The sequence below is a fragment of the Zosterops lateralis genome (assembly GCF_965231275.1).
Source record: "Zosterops lateralis genome assembly, chromosome: 5".
Lineage (NCBI taxonomy): Eukaryota > Metazoa > Chordata > Aves > Passeriformes > Zosteropidae > Zosterops > Zosterops lateralis.
In genome coordinates, this window is record NC_139766.1 from 2,880,408 (window position 1) to 2,903,929 (window position 23,522).

The 23,522-nt window shown below is 45.7% G+C and overlaps 1 protein-coding gene across 6 annotated transcripts in view; it reads left to right on the forward strand.

Moving 5' to 3' along the window:
- SLC4A11 (solute carrier family 4 member 11) overlaps positions 1-23,522 on the forward strand; it is a 96,120-nt gene that overhangs the window by 48,082 nt on the left and 24,516 nt on the right. For all 6 annotated transcript variants that reach the window (XM_083861614.1, XM_083861613.1, XM_083861616.1 and 3 more), the window contains 5 exons: positions 6,115-6,238; positions 9,523-9,729; positions 14,386-14,470; positions 21,552-21,677; positions 22,390-22,503. In XM_083861614.1, the coding sequence (XP_083717740.1) occupies positions 6,115-6,238; positions 9,523-9,729; positions 14,386-14,470; positions 21,552-21,677; positions 22,390-22,503 (656 nt within the window). The remainder of the gene's footprint in view (positions 1-6,114; positions 6,239-9,522; positions 9,730-14,385; positions 14,471-21,551; positions 21,678-22,389; positions 22,504-23,522) is intronic.

Genomic DNA, 23,522 nt, shown 5'->3' on the forward strand with positions numbered 1-23,522 from the left:
AAAGCCTTTCATGCCCCAGTCATCAGCAGGGTCCACCTCTAGAAAAATGAAGCTTTCTATTTGTGTTCATGGTCATTTCCTAACTAGAAGGCAAATCTTGAAAGTTATAGATGAGCTTCATCAGCCCAGGACAAGATCTCATACCTTTGAAACCACGGACACAACTCTTTTTTTCCCTCCCATTCCAGCATTTGCCAGAACAGGGAAGACACAAACTGGCACAGAGATCTCCTGCTGCTTCCCTGGGAAGCTGCTGCTGGTTGTTCCCTTGGAGAACCTGGGATGAGGGATAGTCCTGTCCCAGAATGGGGTGCGCTGGGATGTTTTTCTCAGTTATTTAAGTGGGGATGATGAGCTGCTGGTAGGACCTGCAGCATGGAATGACTGAAGCAGGCAGAGGTGCTGCCAGGAGGGTGTTTGGAGCTCCCCCTGAAGCACCCAGACCTGCCATGATCTCAGCACAGAGGGGTAAACTGGATCCTTTCCATATCTGGGCTGGGAAAAATAGGCAAGAAACTCCAGTGGGAGCTGCTGGTTTTGGTGTTGCAGCTTTGTGCCTCAAAAAGGCCAAGAAACCCCTCCTTGTCCCTTAAGAAGTGACTCTGTCACAAGCCAAGTCCTATCACACCCCATTCCTCCTTTCACTGCCTGACAAATGAAGATGAAAATGCCTGATTTTTAATTTTTTTCCCCTTGGAGTGAAGGATATGTGATTTTAAAACGGCTTAACTGGCTGCTGGTGGATTTTTCTCCCTCGTGTCCTGCTGGGAGAAACATCAGCTCGGTGGGTTATGGAGCAAATGCCCCTGAGCTGATGGAACTCCCCAGGCATCCCAGCTCCCAGGCTGTGTTCTCCTTGCCAGCAGATCAATATGAATCCTGATTTCCAGAGCTGAATCCTTAGAAAAAAACCATGAAATCAAGCTGCTCCATAGTCTGGATGGAGTAGTTGTAGAGCCATTTCTTTGGGCTGGATTGCTAAGACACATGGACTGGGCATTGAACTGATTTCCTAAAGCTGTTTTAACAGGCAGAGCAGAGGGGAACAAAAAAAGCCTCTCTGCTGGCAGAGTGGTTCAGTGGTCTGTGTGCTCAGTGTTGCTATAGAATTTCTGCTTTTGATGTAGCCTGTCATGGTAGTGGCTCCTGTGGAGGAGTTTAACTCAGAAAAACCCAGGTAGCGTCTCAAAAATAGGCATTGTGAGATGATAGTGGATAACCAGCAAGGCTGCTGTTGAGATAATCAAAATCTGAGGAGTAAGAGCCCAAATTTAATGTATTACTGTGTGGAAGATGTGACTGGTGTCTCTCTCAACAGAAATAATACGAGTCCATTTCATGTGTTCAAGGATTTTTCCAGACTCAGAGGTCTGTGGGTTTCTAGAAAAGTCACACTGTCTCTGATTTAGCTGTTGAGTAGATTTCAAATAGAGATGCTTCAGTTGCTGTCTCTTCCTCAGATTATTCTTTTAAAGGGCAAAATGGGAAATTAAAACAGTTGGACTGCTTTTAAAACAAATATTTTCATTTAGAGGAATGATTACAAGATTTGGAGCCTTGTAAGCAAGAGCCTCTTCTCCAGGGTTTACAGCCATCATCTCTCAAGTGTTCTTTGGGCTCAGGGAACCATATAATTTTTAAGGGCCTCTCCACCCTTTTTGGGTTTTCCCAGATAATGCTGGAGAGCTGAAGCTCTTGCAGGTGCTGTTTTATGAAAATAAAACCTCAAATTCAAACTCTGCATTAGGAATTTGTGTCCTGAAGAAGAAAGATGGCTCGTTCTGTTACCTGCAGGGTGTGTAGAGGGATGAGATGTCTCCTTATAAAATCCTGGAAGTTGGAAAAATCCAGCCATTAACACAGCACCACTGTGTTCACCTCCAAACCATGTCCCAAGTGCCACAGCCAACACCTGGCAAAGTGTTCTTTGACTTCAGAGAACCAATTAAATTTATTTTGAGGACTTCTCCCCCCTGTGCTGGTGGTGCTGGAGAGTTCCTGCATGTGCTGTGTGATGGAAAAGAGCTCTCAATACGCACTGGCTTGGAGGAAACCCTTCCCTTTGGAGAGGATGAGTCTTCCTGGAGCCCAGCAAGGTGCATTTCCCAGGCCAAAAGGATTTCCAGCCTGGAGTGGGAACGCTGTGGCTGAGACCAGCCCGTGCCAAGCTGTGGCTGAGCTGCCTGGCCTGGCCACAGCTTCGTTCCTCACTTGCAGATCCTGGTTTCTCAAAGCTGGTGCCTGGAGCTGCTCAGCAAAGGAAGATTTATTGGCAGTGGATGAGAACAAGAAGTGTCATTGTTGTTCTGTGTGGGGACAGGAAAAGGCTGGCTGGCTGATTACCTCTGCTGGGCACTTTTTCTTACTGCAAGGGATAATTTGTTTCTGAATTAACTTCCTCTCTTGCCCTTTTAAAAGAGGGTTTCTGTTTCTCTTAGGTCTCCATAATTTGACCCTTTTTATGATTTGGTTGAGCAATGTGTTATTACTCTGATAAAATCTTGGGTGTGGGGCAGACCTGGGGCACGTGGGACTCGGTGGATCTGGGATTTTGGTGGAGCTCTGCCAGTTCTCACCATCCCAGTGCCACCTTCAGCACCACCAGAGGCAGAGGGGAGCACAGGGAAGCAGAATTTGTGCTGTAATTTAAAGGCTCTTTTTACGAGCTCAATTATTGGGGGATCAAGATAAAACTGCTGAGAACACAACCTGGCATCTCATTAAATCATAGTCCAGCATTTCCTGGGGTGACTAATACTGGGTGAAAATAGATTTTTCTGCTTTCTAGCCAAACCAAGGGAGAATCAACTGTAGCTCAATTCAAACCAAAAAAGAACTTGGAGGCTTTGACCAAACCAGACTTGATTTAGAGTCAGCTGAAAATGTCTTGCTAGTTCTAAGTTTTTTTGGGCTTTGCCTATTTACCCTCCAGCTTTTCTTTTTTTTTTTTCTCATTGGGAATTTAAGTGCCACTTTAAAAAAAAGTTGTTACATTTTGAAAGTTACTCTTCTTGGCCTGAGCCTTGCTGACTTTTACCTGCAGTCTTGCTTGACTTGGGATTTCTCCATGTAAACCAAGGAACTTTTTTTTTTGTGTGTCTTTTACAAATGTTTGCACAAGTCTAGTTGGGACTGCAGTTTCGGTTTGTATTGTGTTTGCATCTGGATTCTGGAATTAAAACAAAAGTGGGAGCTGTAAGTCTTACACCAGGGAATAGAATCTGAGTCAGCTAAATAATGGCTTAAATTTGAAGAAAGGCTTGAGCTGCTGAATGATGCATGGGCAGGAGTGACTTGGCCTTGCACTGGAAGTATTGAAACATCATTTTTTTCCCCAAATGAATGGAAATAACAGAGGGAGAGCAAATTCAGATGAGGCTGCATTCTGCACTGTTCCTCCCCTCCCTGCAGCCAGGCTCAGGTACATCCCATCTTCTCTGTGGCGCCTGTTTAAATCTGGTTTTAATCAGCTTTGTCCTCACTAAATCAACTCCAGCCTGATTTGTAAAGGTGTTATTGATGTAAATTATTTGTACATTGAGCTAAGTGTTGGAAATTCCCAGTTTTAGTGGTGTGATATTGGGATTTGGATCCATGTGTCCATAGAGTTCTTTACAGAGGAGCTGCAGGAGACTCTCAGAAGTGTGAGAAACCTCAAACTCCAGCACTCTGGATAAAACTATTTCAGATAGTTTTTTTTAAAACTATTTCAGATAAAAAGGGTTGATAATGACCTTGAATGTCATTATCATTTGAATTTCTTGGTGTCCTGTAAATGTGCTCTGTGTGAAATCTTTCAGTACTGTGGGATCCTCTTCTTGCTCAGTCCCTCAGCTTAAGGAAACAGTGAACTCCTGATTAAGAGAAACACAAATTTTTGGTGCCTGCCAGGAAAATGATCTTGTGTTGTGAGAGAGACCCAATAGCAAAGCTCAGTTTTTTACAGTCCCCTTCTTCCCTCTGTACCCAAGAAGCTCTTGAGCTGAAGTGGGATTGCGGCACTGCTGGCAGGACTCCTGTCTCTGAAAAACACAGCCCTGGAGACAATTCATGGAGCTGGAACATAACCCTGTCACTCCAAGGAGAAAGAAAATTCCAGAACTTGTGTGGCTTGTTTCATTATTGCACTTCATAATAGGCTTTTCCAAATTGCTTTGTATTTCAGTGGTGTCTTGCTTGGTCAGGTCCTGCCTGGTGCACGTGGAAGGGAAGGGATGATGTCTGGGAAGTGTTGGTACAGCTCTGTGAGCCACAGGTAGCTGATACCTCCTTCTGGCATAGAAATGATGTCCAAAATGCCCAGCTAACCTTCCTTTTCGAAACAGATGAATCAGTGAGCTCAGCAGCTGAGGTATGGAAATGCTGAGGTCAGAATTTATGCTAATGGTGCAGCAGTCATTCACTGCTGGTGAGCAGGTGGGTGAAGGTGAGAGAACTGAAGGTGTTGGGCCACTTGAAGGTTCTCCAGTTGGTCCAAAGCCCAGAGTTCATGTCCCCTCTGGCTTCTTGAGCTGGAACACAAGGAAGACTTGTCTGCTGGCCAGCCACAGCTGGATTGCAACCAGGGGCTTGGCTTTGGTTGTGAAAACAAGTGTAACTTGCACTCTATTTTCATTTACTTCAAAAGATATTTATTCTTCACCTTAGGATCTGCCTTGATCTTTCTCTGTTCCAAAGCTGGTTCAAGTACAAAAAGAACAAGAGGCTGTGGTGAAGGGAAGTTAGGAAATAAATGAAACAGTGTCATCTTTCTCATGTCCTGTATTGTTCTAATTAAGCTGTTTGGTTGCTCTCAGACAAGTGCCTCTTTGAGATTAATTTATAGAAGCTGGCTGCTTCCAGTCTGAGATCAGGAAGTCTAACTCAGTAAGAAAATACTTGATGCTATGATTTCGAATTTTTTTTTAATGTAAACAGTGAAGAACTTGATAGAAAATACAATGTGGTCCCAACTAGGACATCTCCAGCCAAAGATCTTGTTAATGAAACAGCCTTCAGGGTGCATGGGGGTGAGAATATATCTTAAAAGGAAAGAAATAAGATGGGATTATGGAAGAGAAATTAGAGAAATAAATCCTCCTGCTGGAGGACTGTGATAGGTGCTTCTTAGATGAACAAAAGGGAGCAAGCAGCTGAAATAACTCTGGGTCAGGTAAAAGGAGAGGAAAATCACTGTGAAGTCAGAAAACACTTCCATACCTCTTCCAGGTGTCTGTAGGCAAACCTTGTGTGCATTTTTCACCAGAAGGGTTGGAAAATGGTTCGTGGCTTTAAAGGAAACAGGAGAGCTGCAAGCGAGGCTGGCATTACCCACTGCTGCCCCTGCACCAAGCCCCAAAGTTTCCCAGCAGGAAAAGTGACAGCTAAGCAGGTCCCAGCTCTGTTTAAATATCCCAGGGTGGAGACAGACCTGGAGATGATCCCTATGTTTATTCCACACAACCTTTTTTTGTTGGTCTTGGTTCTGGGAGTCAAACATCCATCCATCCCCTGGATCACAGCCAAGGATTTCCCTCCAAGCACTAATCCCTTCTCTGTGGATCTTGAATAAGGAGGTCAGCCTGGTTTCTTTAACACTTGTGAGCCAGAAAGGGGGAAAACAACAGCTGGGAGCAGATGGGGAATGCCATTACAACAGAGAGGTCTGCCTGAGGCAGAAGTGGGGATATATTGGCTTGGCATTTTGCCTTAGCGTTTCCAGAAGCACTTTGGGAGATCAGGTGAAATGAAGTGTAATCTTCTTTTCCAATAATGCAGGTGTTTTTTAATAAGAGGCCTTTTTTTTGGTGTCTGGGGAAGCTTCTGTAGATCTGCAAGTACTCAGTGTGTTGTGCTCTCTGTCATTTGTTTTCTTGGCTGTTAAAAAGCAGCTGGAGGAGAAAGGGGAACACACCTTGAAATCTTGAAAGGAACTTCCCCCTAAAAACATGGATGTGAAATTGTGCAAAAGGGAGCAGAATTGGGCTAACAGTAACTAAAAGTTACTTCAGAAGTCTTTGACCAACAACATCATGTGTTTCTCAAAGGTGAAATGTGGTTTTATGCCTTGTGCACCAGGGGAGATCATGCCTGGTGTTGTGGGGCCCAGTCTAACGATCCCATTTTCCCTGACAGTTGCACTATAAAGTCCCTTCAGCGACGTCACGTTTGCATCAGCCGCCTGGAGAGGCCTCAGAACTGGGGTGAGAACTCCTGTGAGGTCAGATTTGTGATACTGGTCCTGGCTCCTCCCAAGATGGTGAGTTCTTATCTTCTCGCAGCACAACTTCAGGGGTCTCTCCTCAGTTTGCTTTTCCTTGGGCTCCTCCAAGGGTTAATAAATGTTGTTTTTAAAACACAAGGGGATGTGAAAAGGCCTGAGGTCTTCTCAGCAGCTGTCAAGATGATTTATCCTGTTAGTGAGGGGTGGATTAGTGGGCTGTGTCCTTGTCTCAGGGCCTGCATCCTGATGGGGAGTAGAACACTGTGTAGTCCCCATACACACCTGGGATGCCCTTTACACTCCGTGGATTCCCCTCTCCAGCTGTAGCTGCTATTTTTAGAGGTGAGAAATGCAGTTCCTTGCTAAAGCCAAGCTTTTGAAAGGCCCTTATGAGCCTACAGCTGGTGCCCCACTGCAAAGGTCTGGGTTGCTTCCCAACAGACTTCCCTGCTGGGGCTGACATTTACCCTGCACGTGTGGCTGCAGCAGCCGGAGGTGATGTAGCCAAGAGGAAGATGATTCTTTTTTGAGCTCTGTTGCAGTGAGGGTGAGATTTTCTGGGAGCTGTGGTGCATCTAAGGTCAGCCTGTCCCCGAGGCCCTTTGGGATGTGTTTTCAGAGCTTTTAGCACTTGAAACAGCAAGGTTAAAGCTTGCTCAAGTTCTGGACCTTTGGTGTAGACAAGAATGGCACAGTAGAACACTTTTACTGCAGTCAGAACATCCTGAGTTGGAAGGGACCCACAAGGATCATCCAAATCTGACTCTGATATCATGGGGGGCATCAAGGTTAATTGGGGATCACCATCCTGTCTTCCTAGAAAGCCCTGGCCTGACCAAGGTGGTTCTTCCAACTGATGGCTGAATGGTTCAAAGCTCAAGACCTTTTCACACTCCAGCTGGCTGTTTACACCTTGGAGTTGCTGGTTCTGTGCTCCTGGGAGGTGCTGGAGAGGTTGGGGACCTTGTCTGGGACAGGATATGTCCTGATTCAATTTCCTGCTCTTCAATGCTATCTCTGTGACCTTGGACCTGCTGGTCTGGCCTGTCTCCTCCCCCCTCTTCACCACCACCCTCGTTTAAATGGGAATACTGGTGTTTCCTTCTTTCCCAGGATTTCTGGCAGGTCTTTCCCAACCCGAGCCGCTCGATGCTTTTGGCATCGACCTCCAAAGCCAACAGGCTGAAAACATATTGATATTTCTTGTGAAAAGCAGGAGGGAGAACAGCTGGAGCTGTGTGCAGTTCCATGGATCTCTCCCTCATTGTTATCTCGGGCCAGCTACGTGCAAAGCGCCCGGCGAGCGGCTCCGCATCCGCCCGGATCCCGAGAGTTTGCAGTTCCAATGGTCAGCATCAAATTAAGGGAAGGGAGTGGAGGCCAAGAGAGCTCACACTTGCCAATGTGCTTTTTTATTTTAAATGGGTTGGTGGAGCCAGCCCCAAGTGCGCATTTCTGGTGCAGCAGTTAAAATAATTAACCTGCTGACAGCAACACATTCAACGGGCCTTGGCTGGGGAAGGGAAAAAGAGTCCATGACATGGGCATTTGTTGTGCTGGGAATCCAGATCCTTTGCCTTGCTAATATGGAGGATGGAAAAAAAAACTTGGGTTTTCTTGCAAATATCTGTCCTCTCTAAACTGGTTCATCTTCTTGGTAAAGGAGAAATGGGAAGAGCATTGGGAATGTTGAAGCAATCCTTGCAGCATCCAGCCCAAGGCTTGTTGCTGCTTAGAGGTGAAAGGTGGAGCCTCCTCTCTGATGGCAAATCCAGGTTGGTTTGCAAACTCTAAAAGCAAGTCCCAGGGAAAATCCTTCATTTAAATCCAAACCTCTCCCTAGGAACTTAAATTGAATGTGCCCTAGTGAGTGTTTGAAGGGATATTCCTGGTGGTGGAATCCCAGAATGATGTGGGTTGCGAGGGACATTTAGGACAATCTCATTCCAGAGAGAAGGAGATTGCAGAGACACTTTCCACTATGCCAGCTTGCTCCAAGCCTCATCCAGCCTGGCCTTGAACACTTCAGGGATGGGGCAGCCACAGTTTTTCTGAGCAAATGGAAGAGAGGAGGGTGGTGTGAGTGATGGAGGAAGAGCAGCGTAAGCGATGACTCTGGGACCAGCTCAGTGCCACCCACGCCTGCTCCTCTGCGTCACCCACACTCTGAATTATTTGCTTGTGTTCATGGAGAAATTGTTCATCTGTTCAGTTGTGAATCATGAGAAGCAATTGAGATCAATCACAGATGCTCAGTCTTCTTTTCACAGCAGTGTGAGGAGCTTGGAGGTTCTCCAGGGCTGGGGAGTGTTTGGGTGTCTCTGGTAGCTGCTGCATGATGAGTGTAGAGTGTAAAAAAAGGTGGGTGGGTTAAAACTTGGCATCAGAAGAAGCTTTTAATGAGCTGTGGTTCTGTGTAATTTGGCCTTTCCAAGTTACTTTACCTGTCCTAGACACAGTAGGAGTGGGTGAGCAGGTCAGGGCCTGGAGAGCTTGGATTTGGTGGGTTTGTGCAGGGATAGAGGGAGCTCAGCCTCCTTTACTCTTCCCTTTGCATTTAGTTTCTTGCAGTAGGAAAGCAGCCTGCATTCTCTTGGAAGCTGGACCCCCAAATACCAGGCCTGTGTCTCACAGAAATATTAAATGCTGAAAATAAGCACTTTTTTAATGTCTGCAAGACTCCTGTCCCTTCCAAACATTTAGTGAAGACAGACAAGAGCTCCTTGTGTGTGTGCTCAGCTGGTTTTTCCCATCCTTTCCTCTATGCCAGTTGACTTGAGCTGAGAGCTCTCAATCTCCACTTGTGCTGCCAGAATTTCCCCAGAGTGGCCAAATTAATTGAGTTTTAATGCCCAGAAAACAGGAATCAGATAAACACAATAATCTCAGTCTTTCAGATAAGACATCAATACCTCCAGAAACCTTGACTGCAGCACCTTTCCACCCCAGGAGCAGCAATGCTGAGGTGCTGTAAGGTAGCAAAGATTTTTGTTTTCGTTACCAGGGGTAAAATGCATGTTCAGCATGATTCAGCTTTGGACTGGTTTCTGGGAAGTTGATCAAGTAATGATCCGTCAGGGTTTCAGATCAGGACCTGTGTTGGTGCCTGCACAGGATTCTGCTGTGGTTGTGTGTTCATCTGCAACAGCTTCCTCATGTTCCCTCCTCCCTCAGGTGTCTCTGGGATCCTGGGAGCCCCTCTGCAGAGGGATAAATTACAGTGTTTACCTTTCAGAAACAAAATTAAATGGTTTTACAAGCACTTATTTCACTTATTTCTGTCTTGTTTTGTTTTGTTGGTTTTTTTTCCACCTCCTTAGAAAAGCACCAAAACGGCCACAGAAGTGGGCAGGACCTTTGCCACGATGTTTTCAGACATCACCTTCCGGCAGAAGCTCCTGGAAACCAAAACTGAGGAGGAGTTCAAGGAGGCCTTGGTGCACCAGCGGCACTTGCTGACGGTGGCAAATCAGAGACCCTCAGGGAGGAGTGATGGGCACAAGGCACACGGTAGCAAACAGCTCAAGGTAAGGCTTGGCCAGCACCTCTGCCATGCCCTGCTGTCCAAATCCATCAATCCAAGGGGATTTTGGGGTGAGGAGGTGAACACTTGAGGCCAGTGGGTGCAGCAGCATCCCCAGCAAACTCCCAGCACTGAGGCTTCCCCAAACTTCTGCTGTGTGCACATGCACCTTCCTCAGATTCTGCTGTAAATCTCCAAAAAAGCCACTTTAAAGAGGCAGGTGCTGAAAGGATGCAGAGCACTTGGGGGTCAAAATGGTTGCAGGACTTCGATTCCAGCTACTTAGTCGAGGGTGGGATTAATGGATCCCTGCTCCTTGTCAGTCCAAGGTACTTAATCCTTACAATCAGAAGGCTCTGAAGGAAGCTGCTGCTCGTCTTTCCTGCAGCCAAAAAGCTTCTTGGCCATCTCTGCACGGTAATTTCACTTAAAAGTTGCCTGTCAGTATTTGGCCTGAATTCTCCCTGTTTGATCTGTAGCCCTGTAAAACATTACTTGCTTTGTACTTTCAAGTTTGAGGGAAATGCTGTAACTCAGCTTTCTTTTCTGGAATTTCCTGTGTGTTGGTCATTGCTTTGTTTTTCCGTTCAGAGATCCATTCTTTAGGCAGGCAGCATACCTGAAAAACAAACTGTGCCATCTCCAGCATGCTGCTCCTGTCCTTGCATTACAAATAACCCCAAAGCATGGGGTTGCTTATAATGCAGGAGCTGCTTCACTTATCACTTTTTTTTTTCTCCCCCTGGAATAGATTTAAGGGGTTTGATCTGCACATCTGGAAATGAGCAAAGCTCATGTTTTTCCTGCGGAATCCCCTTGCTTATAGGTAGTGCTTTGAACTTTGCTAGACCCCATACCTGCTCTTAACTTTGCAGAACAAGTCCTGAAACCCTCTTTAAATCCAGGTCTTGCAAGGCAGGGATATTTGGAGGAGTAATTTACCTAAAGTAGGTTTAACCCTTTACACCTGGCCTTTCAGAGGTGTTTTTGTTAGAGCAGTTGAAGTGTCTGGCTTTGTCTTTTGCTAAAAATAGCAAAAAAAAAAAAAATCTCCAGAGGGTTTTTCTGCTCTGTGGTTTGGTGAGGAGGGCTGGATGAGACACTAAGCTTGTAGATTTTGGCCCTGACACTGGTGATTCCTGCTGGCCTGCTTGGAAAAGCAGCCTTGGCTGGGCAGAATCTTGATTTCTCCAAGCCAATGCTGTAGAGAGTGACACTTCTTCCTTCAGCTCTTACTTTTGGCATTGACAATTGTGGGTCTGGATTTGCTGGGCTGTTGCTCTTTTTAAACCATTTTATATCCTTGAGCTCTTGGGAGATGCAGCCTCTGTTATCCCCACCTCGCCCTGCCAGCACAGAGAGCTGGGAAAGGAGATTTCCTGGCAAGCCAAGGTTTGCCTGGAGAAGTTGATTTGAGCTCTTAGGCTGGATTCCTCAGCTCCTGAGAGCCATCTCCAGCATCTCCTCCCCTCGTGGAGAGGAAGCTTTTAATATGAGCACAAAGCCATGTGAGACCAGGAGTGGAATTTCAACCTGTCACCCACCCCCAGAGAAATGAACACCCTCACTGGAGCCCCTGGACAATGACAAGGAAGGTGTAAAGTCTCTGGGTGACATGAAAATCTGCCCTCCTGGGTCCTGCAGTGATGGGAGAGGAAAGGGGCCTTAAATTCCGTGTGTATGAGTGGGATTTTTGCAAGTGGTTGTTTTTACCTCTGCTGAAATGCTGAGGGGGATGTGACAGTCACATTCCCTGCTGTGCCCACAGCACCGTCACTTTGCTTTGGCTCATCTCAGAGGATTATTTAGGCAAGGCTATGTACTCAATCATAATTAAGTCAGCCTGAAATCCTCTTGTTTACTGAGGCATCTAATTGTGATTTTGTTCATGGAGGAGCCCCTAACAGCTGTGATGTTTTTCTGGCTGTGATTTTGTGTCCTGTGTGGATTTGCTGAGGGGGATGTGTGTGCTCAGCATCAGCAGGAGGGAAGATACAGAGGATGCAGTAATTTTGCACAGATTCATGTCCCTGATCTCTGTAAAACTCCTAAAGCCCCCCAGCACTGTTGGGGAGGGCTGAGGAAGGGTCAGAGTTGTTGGAGCAGATTTTTTTCTGTTTGGTTTTGTAGCTGTGAAGTGCTGGCTTAGCCTCTTCCTCTAATCCAGATAATGACAAGAAGCTGAGAGGGATTTGTAGAATGGAAAGTGGAAAAATTCATGAACTTCATCTCTTTGGATAGGTTGGGAGACAAAAGTGAAACCAAAATGGGCTGTAACTTTGGAGGCCAGTAAACTTAGTCTTTTACATTTTGTATTCTTTTACCTTTTGTAACTCAGTCTTTTAGCAGCCTTTGACTGGAAGGAGGACTGGAGAGGGACTTCTTGCAAGGGAATGGAGAGACAGGAGAAGGGGGAATGGCATTAAGCTGAAAGAGGTAGATTTAGGTGGGGTATTAGGAAGAAATCCTTCCCTGTGAGGGTGGTGAGGCCCTGGCACAGGGTACCCAGAGAAGCTGTGGCTGCCCCTGGATCCCTGGAAATGTCCAAGAGCAGGTTGGACAGGGCTTGGAACAACCTGGGACAGTGAAAAGTGTCCCTGCCTGTGGTAGGGGTTGGAACTGAGTGGGCTCTGAGATCCCTTCCAGCCCAAACCATGCTGTGATATCTCCAGTGCAGCCCTGGTTGAGTCTGAGGGTAGGAGAGCAGAGAGAAAAGCTCACAGGAGGATCAGCCCAACAGAAGGAACAGCTTTTCTTACTGGAGAGGTCCCACTGACACCCCCTACCCTCGTTTCACGCTCACACACACAAGAGATCAGTGCATGAAGGAATCAGGGCGGGTCTTAATCATAACCCTCATGCCTTGTGGGATGAGTTAGGCAGTGCTTTCCTCCTCTGCACACTCCCAGCTGGCTGGAACAGGCTTTGTGTGCCCCGGAGCCTCCTCCCTGCTGCCCCAGGCCAGGAGCAGCCGCGCTCCTCCTTCTCTGGAAGAGGAGACACCCCGAGCATCCTTTTCCCTGTGCTCACTGCAGCATGATAAGTAAACATCCCAGTCTGAGGCCATTGTGATTCTCTGGCTGACTCATGCCTTCAGGAATCTCTTTCTGGGGGGAAAAATTAAATTGCTTTTCGAGTGCATCTGGCTTTGATGTCCAACTCTGCCTCCAAAGCGCTGAGATTTTTCGGAAATGCTCAAAATGCAGATGTTTTGCTGGTGTCTGCTGGCAGCACATCTGTCTGCTCATCCTGCTTGTTCAGTTTAGAGTTGAAATTGTCCTAAAGTTTGAAAAGTCCTACAGGTGTATTGGCAAATTGCAACAGAATTGACTTAAATAGCTGAAATCTGAGATGATGCAGTCAACTGATAAAGGAGCTGCTCCTCTTTTGCACCCCAAACCAAGTGATTGCTGTGTTCAGTGTATTCCTTCTGAAGGAAAAGATCCCCTTCCTTAATTTGTTTGTGGTTCTGATTTTCCAGGTGCTGCAAACAGGTGAGTCCCAGGAGAGAAGGCAGAGCTGTGTTTAGTCCATTAAATGAGCACTGTAGTGTCAAGTCCTTTCTAGAGCAGTAATTTCTATCAGTTTCCACATGAACCAGCTGAAGGAAGAGCTCCCTGCTGCTTTGGGATGATCTGTCGGTGTAAATTTTGTGTCTGTGATTTTTATTTCTCCCCCCCTTACACTCCCTAGCGGAGGTTATGAGTCTTCTGTGCCTGATTCTGCAACAAATACGTGAGATGTTTTCGCTGAGGCAGCTGGGGTTGTTATCATTGCATAAAGGTGCATTTGATTTTCAGAGTGGTTCGTGTGCTTTGAGAATAACAGGAAAAAAAAAAAATCTGACAGGTGCCTCATTTGTAAGTGTTGCCTGCCCTGATGCTTTCCATGTGCTTTCCATAAGGAAGGAATTGTGAGGATTGGGAGGCTGAGAGTCAAGAGCAGCTGTCACATATTCCTGACAAGCTCCTCATTGCCTGTGGTGAGCAGCAGATCCAATCAGCAATCCCACTGCACCTTGCAGGCCCCCAAACCAGGAATAAAAGGGAACTTGTTGGATTTTTGGAACCCTTCTCCACAAAAGTGTTTTTATTGTGTTTTAGTGGGCAGAAATTATGGCTTGGTTGTGTGGATTTATTCAGGATTTTCCCTGCTGATGGAGTTTGAGGTGTTGACAGCCTGAATTCCCTCACATCTCTTTGACATGGCAGTGCCAGGGAAGAAGCACTTGCTGGAAGTCCTCTTAAAGAGGTTTCACATGGATTTAGGGGAATTTTTGTGCTGGGATCTGGAAGAGTTGTGTGGAGGGATGGGGAAGGCACCTCAGATGTGTTTAACCCCACGACACCCAAGGTCTGATCCTTCCAGTGGATCTTCAGCTCCCTCACCTGCAAAACAGGGATGCAGATAGGAATGGGAGGGGGAAGAGGGAAGGAAGGGAGGAAAACAGGGTGGTCTGGGGGATTTTTCTCTTTTACAATGCTATGAGGATATAAATTGAACCCCGTCGAGTTTATTTTTATTATCATGACAAGATGGGATTTGAATGCCCTATTCAAAAACGAGCCCTCTCGCTCCTATCGGGGTTGAATAAGGAGCTTAATCTCTTTAACAATGCATGAGCCTTTACACTGACACAGCACTTCCTTCCTTTCTTCAGCTGCACGACTTTCTCAGTATTGGCAAGGGGATTTCTGATGACATTGCACGAAGATTCCCAGTGTACGCGCTGGACTTCACCGATGGTACGTTGGCCAATGTTTATGGAAGCGCTGCCCCGAGTGGGGAAATTTTTTTTTTGTGATGTGATGTCCTGTTTACAGTGTGCATTCAGGGATGTGCTTTGATACGTGTAACAGCTCTCCTGGCCCCTGTTTAAAAGGGCGTTTTGGCAAAAGCCTGTGAATGGGCAGCGTGGAGATGAGGCTCCTGCAGCGTTTCCTTAATGAAGGCGCTGGCTGCGCGCGGGTGAGGGTTTTAATTTTGATTAAGCAGCGATTAAATGGATCGATTATCGCCATGCGTAGACTCAGATCAACTCCTTGCAACCTAATTACTCAGCACTGGCCTGATAGGCCCTTTCTGCTGCCTCTGCAAGAGGCTCCACACTAATTATAGTGATGCTGTGGGAGTTGAGAATGCTCAAGCAAAATGTGAGCTGCAGTAACTTTCAGCCCGGTGTTGTGAAAAACAGGATACGGCTCGTCCGCTGCCGCCAGATCACAGGAGCAGCACACAGTGTTTATAGTGAGCCTCAGCTTTCAGGCTTGATGCAGCTCCCACAGTGGCCTTGGGGTTTTTAAGAGTTGTTTTCTCCCTTTTCCCTCGCAGACTTTCACTTTCTGGAAGGCTGGGAGGAATTTTTGGGGCAGAACGGGATTACAGAGCCCCAGGCTGGCATCAAAACGTGTTCCTTGCAGCTTGTTGGGGAGCTGGTTAATATATTCAAAATCATACCCAGAAAGTTCAGATAAAACAGAGAATTAAAGTGTAGGCAGGGAGAACCTCAGAGATTTATCAGATAAATCAGGAATTTATCCCTTCCTGCTGTTAAATCCACCTCAGCTCAAGACTGTGTCCTTGCCTTCCTTCCTCAGTGCACGAGTGCTGTGAAGGCTCATGAGATGAGGGTGGTCTTCCTTAGATTAGACATAAAAACACCAAGATAACCCACCCAAACCCCAATTTTCAGAGTCTTCTCTTGCAAAGCCACCTTCCACAGGCAGCTTAAGCTTCAGAGAAGCCTGGCCAGGGCTGTGGATGTGTGTCCTCACTCCCTTCCAACCAGCAGAGGAACGTGAATGAGACGTAGGCTTAGCACAGAGGTTGAGTGCTGGCTGCTTTTCCAGGTGGGATGAAACTATTTTCAGGAGACTTGATATGATGGGAGGGCTAATGCTGATTTCTCTGTGAATTTGAGGTTTTTTTCAGGAGGATGGGGGATATAAAATGGTTTTCAGGGGAGCAGCAAGAATTCGGATAAAACAGAAACATTACATTTTTTGGCGTGTGCATCGCTGGCATCAGGTCTGGCAGGGGACTTCAGCTCTTAATCTGGACACTTCATCCCTTTGGCTGTTGCTTTCTAGAGCTGTCAAAGGCTCATTTTTCATTATAAAGGGATATTGAAGCACTTGAGAAAGGAACTGCTGCAGAAGCATCTTGTGGGGACCCATGTTCCTCTCAAGACAGAGCAGTGTCTGCTGTGCCTGTCTGAGCACAACAGGCATAAAAACATTAGATTTTGGTTCCGCAGCCAATTCTGACTGTCAGCAGACTTGGAAACTCCCTTCAGGGTTCATATTGTAGCTCTGACTGCATCCAAATGGCCCTGTGGGTGCTGCATCAGCCCTGGGGCTTTGTACACACATGTACAAAATGGGCATAAAATTGGGATAAAATGCAACCCCAGGTTAAAAAGTGTCAGTGTTTTGTTATACGACTTCTGGAGAGTAGAAAAGAGCCCAGTGAATCTCCAGAGCTACTTCAGCTCAAATGGGGAGTTTTGACCTTAGGAGCAGTGGTGCCCTTTCAATAAGAAATGGGGAAAAGGGGATTTTCTAAAAACTACTGTATATTAGTATGGCCATTTCTTCCCAGAAGCCAGAAATTAGGATGAATTCTTTAAGGAGCTGCTTGAAATGAAAAGCAGATGGAGCATGAAGCATCTGCCATAAACCACTGAGACTGAAGGTGATCAGGAATGTGAAATTCCTGGAGCATCTCAAAGCAGTGGTGCATCAGAACATGAGGGATTTGAGCTATCCGAGTATCTGCGCTCCAGACAGCCACATGTGCACCATCAAAGAGCTCTGAATTACAAAGATGCTGGGTTTTGAATGGTTGGAGTCTCTAAATCCTCAATCTGAGAAGCATCCCGGGGTTTGGGGTTAGACAGATAAACCCATCAGGGGCAGGGTGATAAATAATCAGGCTTTTGTAGGACCAGCAAATCTTTGGCCAGTTGGAGTTTTGTGGGGTTGGTCCTCTTCACACACTGCACAAATTATCCTTAAAGGAAAAGTCTTTCTCTTTTTTTTCCCCTCCTTTTTACTCCAAATTAGGAACTTGTCAACTTTGTTTTGTGGCAAAGTCTTGTGCATTTTACTGACTGGGTCAAAGGATCAAGGAAGAGTTTTCTAAACTTTTGCTCCAGGATTTTGGTGATAAAGATGGCTTGTAATAGATGTCTCCCAGCAGGAGCATCTGAAGATGAACAGTTGGGTCCTGCTGAGCCTGGAACTCCTGTAGTTTTCCTTTAAACTGGAATTTACTCCATTTGCCTTGTGACCGTGACCTTTGTGTGTAGGATTCTATCTTTAAAAAAAGTGTGACTGAACTTCATCCTGATCCTGTCAAATTGCCTCAAAACACTCGTGTGTCAATTTTATTACTCTTTAAGCCTCACACCGTAGAAGCTTCCAGAACTTTCTTTATATTGAGGCTGGTTTGAGTGAAAGGGGATTCTGCCTGGACTCAGATATAAGATTTCTGAGACTCCTGAAAGCTGCTGTCCTCATTCCTCAGTGTTATTTCCTGGTACAACACAGAGGAACAAACACAATTACAGCACCTGAAGCGCCCAGTGGGAAATTTGAGGTGCTGGAGATTTTTATGGTGAGCTTTGATGCTGTGTTCTTATATATCTGTATCCTGTCACCTCCTGAGGAGGGAAAATGAAGGAAAAAGAGGAGAATTGAGGTTTATTCTCTTTGTCCCAAATTTTCCAGGCCTGTGCCTTTGACAGCTGGCTGAGGTGGGTGGATAGTTCTGCTGGAGTTGTGGATTTCTCCCTGTCCTTGGTCCTGCAGAGGGTCCCTGACCAGCTCCTGAGGTCTCCTGGCAGCATCCTTGGGATTTGCTGTGGTGTTTAGCAGGAGGGAGATCTCCAAAGCTCCCTGCAATTGTGGGCATGTTGAGATGGAAGGCTTGAAAACATTGGAGAAATGGGATTTGAAAGAGAACTTGTGTTTTGCTGGCTCTCTAAGGCAGCTCAGAGCTTAAACTTTGATCTGAACCCAGAGCTGAAATGTTGACCATGGACTGGATCTGACATGTCAAATCCTCATCACCTTTACTGCCTGGTTGCCTTGGCCACCTTGTCTGTCAGGATTCCATTCCTGAGGAAGGAGGGGAGATAAAGGGATTGCAAAGAGGATTTTTCCCTTCTCTTCCCTGGCAATCCTGCCCTGGATGAGATACAAGAGAGCTTCTGCATCACTCTGCAGCCCTTCATCCCTAAATATCACCTGGGTACCAAAGTTTAACATTCTGAACTTCAAATGATTCCCCAAAACTTCCAGCCTGGGTTGGTTTGGGGTCTCTTTATGTCAGTGGTGGATGGGAATGTTCTAAAGGTGCATAGAAGTATTGTGTTTTCTCTATGGATATTTCCTTCCAAGAGACCCAGGATTTCCTGGGAAATGGGCTGAAGGAAGTGAGACAGAGAGGGAAAGGTCTGAGCCTTGGTCTGATTTTTCATTCCTCTCTGCTCTCAGCATATGCTTGGCTTCTGCTCCAAATTCCCTGAGTGGATTTCCTTTTCCAGCTGAGTTCTTAGTCCCACTTGTTCAGTGATTTACTCTTCACGGGACTTCAGGGAAGATTCATCTCCACAACATTGGGCAGAGTCCAGCAGCCATCACAGAAATGAAAGCCCAGCTTGAGGGCATTGGGAGAAGTTTGTAATTCTGAGTTCTACAGTGTTTTTAATATTAAGAAGTGATTTTTTTTTGTTAAATTAAGGCTTTAATAAACACATCCTTCCTGCTGTTCTGCAGGTCAGTGTAATTAAACTTTCTTTGCATGGGGTATCTCAGAGAACTGGGAAGAAACATTTACAGGCAGTTCAGAGAATGTCCATCAGTTGTGATTTTGATTTAGTAAATGTACAATTAATAGACTTCAGGAGCTGTAAACCCAGTTTTTAGGGTTGCTGGTCATTAACTTCCTGCTGTGGAATCCCAAGCAAAGTGAGGCCAGAATTGCTGCAGTTCCGCCTAAAACTGTGACCTTGTCTCTACAAACAGAGACATTTCTGAAATCCAGGCAGGTAAAATGGAACTGTCACATTGATGAACATAATTGCTCCCCATTCCAGTGTGTAGCTATACCTTAATTTCAGAGGAATACTCCTGTAATAATCAGCTACTCAGATCCCATAGCTGGACCAAGAGTTAGTTTTTCTGCTGTAAATTTCCATGGTGCAGGTGGAGCGACACATTTTCCAGTGCCTTTATGAGCCTGTCACAGATGAAATGCCATCATAATGCAGCTCACCTTCTTCTCAATGAAGCCATGGCTGCAGAACATCCTGAAAATGTTTCACCAGATGTTGCCTTTAAAAAGGCAGAAAGATAAATTGTGGTTAATGCTGGATTTCAGTGCCTGTGGCAGGTGGATCTGTACAAGGAGAGGCAATGTTTGGTCATGACTGCAATTAAAAAGTGAGCAGTCAGCTTTGGGAAGGAGTGTGTTTAATCTGGTGTAATTATTGTCTCCATTACAAAGTGAATTTTGCCTGCCCACCAGAAGGATTCTTGATCCTAGAATCTTATCTGGCTGATTATGGATTAAAGAAAGTGCTGGAAGTCTTGGACCCAGCCAAGATGAATCACAGAATCACTGAAGTTGAGGAAAAAGCCTCCAACATTGAGTCCAAGCTGTGCCCAATCCCCACCTTGTCACCAGCCCAGAGCACTGAGTGCCACGTCCAGTCTTTCCTTGGTCAGCTCCAGGGATGGGCTCTCACTGCCTCCCTGGACAGCCCATTCCAGTGTTTAACAACCCTTTCCATGAGGAAATTCCTCCTGATGTCCAACTGAACCTCCCTTGGTGCAGCTTGAGGCCGTGTCCTTATGCATAAAGACTTCATGACCAGCAAGGGCTCCTTTGTCAGAACTGAAACTGAAAATGAGCTTTTGTGATGCTCTTCAAGGTTTCTTCCTTCTGCTTTCTCATACTATGGTTTAACTACCTGAACCTTTTAAAAAAATATATTACTTGCTTCTCTGGACCTGGTTTTCCTTTCAAAAATGATTTCAAAGCTTCCAGGCATTGTTGCCCCTGACCTTTCAGATTGGAATGACTCCCTTGTCCAAAAAGCAGCATTTTGTGGTGACAGAGAATCCTCTGAACCAGGGTGTGACCGTGTCTACTCATGGAACCACCCCTCAGTCCTATTTGTCTTGTCTTCCTTCCTTTTCTCTGAAGTTCTCGGGCAGTTTGGAGTGTGAGGTAGGAGCCTGCAGCTGTTGGTCTCAGGATCACGGAAAGTCTTGGTCTGTGAGAATTAAATTCCAGGCCCTTTGGGTTGCCAGGAGTGGTCAGGAATGTGACCTGTGGTTTCTGGGTCTTCCCAATAAATGGAAAGGAATTTGCCTGGGAACAGCTGGTCTGATGACTCCCGAAAGGTCAAGCTCATATTTGCATGCTTGAGGTGTCTCTTGTCAGGTTTTAGCCCGGAGTTTGAGGATGCTGAGCATCAGAAGTGCTGTTTGTGTCTGTTCCTCTCCTGCCTGCAAGCAGGTTCCTCACAAGGTGTCCTTTATTCATGTGGCTGCCTGTTCATTACACATCACCTTTGATTTTTGGGTTTTTACATCCTCATCCCATGCTTATCTCTGCCCTGCAAATGGTGCAGAGAGCAGATTTTAGATAAGATCCCAAGGCCATTGAGAGATTTTTGTTCTTTTCATTTGGGTGATAAAAGATTTTCAGTGTGGCACCAATAACCTCTAAAGCCAAGCCCTCCTTTATCTGATCCAGCTCATTGGATTTTACCTCTCTTTTGCAATGCTGCAAAAGCTTAGGGTGAGCATTTGGGAGCTCATGGCAGATTCCTGTGTGGGAATTCTCTGCTCTGGAGCCTTCCAGAAAGTGAAATTGGGAAGCTCCAAGCTCTTCCAGCTGTCTCAGAGGAAGAGCAACATCCAGGATGGTGGCACAGTCAAGCTGGAGGTTGAGGAGAACTTTCTCCAAGTGCATCCTCTCTGCTCTGTGGAAAAACTTGTGTTCTCCTGGAGCAATATCAGCTGCTGTCATCTCATCCTTTCTCCTGTGCATCCCCAGTGAGCTCATATCAACATCAGCCTGAAAACAGGAAGAGGAAGGGAAGCTACTTCAGAGGCTCTTAAATTCATATTCTGACACTTTAATTCTCTTTCTGGCTGCTTTGTGTTTTGGCCTGGTGTGTTTTTTTCCGATGGAGATGAGAGGTGTGAGTGGATGGAAAAGAGAGAGGCTGTTCTTTCAGCAGGGCCTGTTAAAGCAAATCTCAGTGTAGCCATTCCTGACCTCTGGGGCTGTTTGTTTTTGTGTCCTGCTGCCGTTTTTTTGGCTCAGGGTAGTATATTATTGATTCCTACAGCCTTAGATTTCTGTCTAGGGGAAAATGAAGTGCTTCATGTTTTCCTGCCCAAGAGTAGGGAAGACAAAAGATCTGCATGAAGCTCATTAGGGACACAGTCCAGAATGCCTGAAGAGTTGGTGTTAAAAAGGCAGGGGGAGGGGGTTTATGAACCCTAAATTTGCAGTTTCTGCCTTGATCCTCTTCCGAGCTTTGGGGACTGGCAAAACTGAGCAAAAAGCTTCTTGTATTTCCTGTTTTGATGAAAGGAAAAATATCTGGTGGCAATTCTGGTGCTACTTCTGGTCCCAGCAAACAGGAGAATGTGGGTTGTGCAGAATCAAATATTAACAGTTTGGTTACATGTTTAAAGTGTGGACTGAATTTTTGCTTCTCAAGATGAACTAATGGTGCTTATTGCTGATGTGAGAAGGTTTTCAGTGCTTTAGCAACACGATTTTTGTTGTGGTTTGTCTCAGGGATTATTGGGAACAACAAAGCTATAGGAAAATACATCACGACCATGATCTTTCTGTACTTTGCCTGCCTCCTTCCATCCATTGCCTTTGGATCCCTCAATGATGAAAACACACGAGGAGCTATTGGTGAGTTCATCAGTTTTGTGCTTCTTAAATTGATCAGTTTTGTGCATTTGATTCCCTGTGTTCAAAATGCCATTCTGGTCACAGAAAGTTCTGGTAGTTTTTATTTACAGGGGGAAGACAAACCCAAAACCATGACTGAAGGATGTTTTCCTAGTTATGTTCATGACTTTTGTAGAAAACCAGAAAAATTGATCACTGCTTTGGGTGTTATCATCTGACTTGGACTGGCACAGATGTATGCTGCTGTATTTTTGAATTATGCTGACTTAATGTAATTATTTCTCCATTTTTCATGGTAAAAGCTCCTGTGCTTTTGACCTGGATTTGGTTGCCAGTATTGAAATCCCTGGGACAGAGCTAAACATCATCCTTTATACCAATTGTAGAAACAGTTCATGCTGCAGTCACAGTTCAAACAAGCACTGGTTATGTCTTAATAGGTGTTAAATAAATATATTTAAAATGGATATATAAAATAAAACAATACACAGAAAAAAAATCCCAGAGCCCACCAATTAGCTGATCATCTGGAAGCCTAAATTATGAGTACAAATAAAGGCTCATTTTTTTGATTTATGAGTGTGTTACCTCTGCCCTCTTTCAACATTTCTTCTGCTCATCAGTACTTGATTTCTCTGCCGTGTGAATGCTCCTGGATGAGGAGGGGACTGACCCAAATCCCTGTTTTTGTTTCCATCCATCCCAATTCCAGACGTGCGGAAGACGATTTTCGGGCAGTGCATTGGAGGGCTGCTCTACTCCCTCTTCTCGGGGCAGCCCCTGGTTGTGCTGCTGACCACAGCTCCCTTGGCCATCTACATCAATGGTGAGTCTGCCACAGGTCTGCACCAGGGGATTGAGGGGTTGGAACTTTTTGGGTGAGAGCTTTGTATAGCGCCAGTTGTGTTTGTGTGATAAATCGGTATTTAATGGCTGCTGGCAGGGAAAAGTTCTCCTGCCAGGGGCATGGGAACAGCTCCCCTGGGAAGTTTCAGGTCACAAAGTCAAGGAATGCTTGGACAAGGCTCTCAGGCATGTCACGGGATTATTGGGGTGGCCTTTGTGGTGCCAGGAGTTGGGTTGATGATCCTGGGGGATCCCTTCCGTATCAGGATGTTCTGGGATTCTGCAAAAACTGAATCAAGTTCCTCCCCTTTCCATCACCATCACCATCAGAATATCCTAAGTTGGAAAGGACCCACAGGGATCATCAAGACCAACTCCTGGTTTAGTTCAAATTGTTTTTCTAAAGAAATCATTTTGGAGAGAAAAAACTTCATGAAAATAAGCATTTCTTCAGCTTCAGTGAGGAAATCTGTTTCAATAATAGTTTTCTCATGTGGCTGCATTTAACCAGCTTGAGGCAAAGCTTTTTGGGTTTGTTGAGTTTGGGGATTTTCTTAATTGATGTTTTAAAGTGTGATCAGCAGCTTTCCAGTTACTGCAAGCTGATCTCAATGAACCAGAGATCAACCAAAGGAGCAAGCTCAGTATCTGTGGGGATAATCAGAGGATGGGCTGTGATCAACTGGAAAGAGCAAAGAGACCCCTTGCTCAACAGCATCCCAAAATGTCAGCAAGAGCAAATTCCAGCTGCTTTTGCAGCCTCAATCCCTAGGAAAAATGCTTTCAGCAGTGTAAGGGGGAATATTTTTCCAGATTTCTCTCCCCATTTCTCGTGATGGAAGGGGAGAAGAGTTTGTGTTAGAAGAGTTGGTGTTGATCCAGTGTCCCTCTGGAAGTGCAGGAATATGGATTTCATGGCATCCATAATAAATGCATTAGGGTGAAGTCTTGAAATTGGTTCTTTCTGGCCTGGAGCAGATGGGAATCACTGGGTGGCAG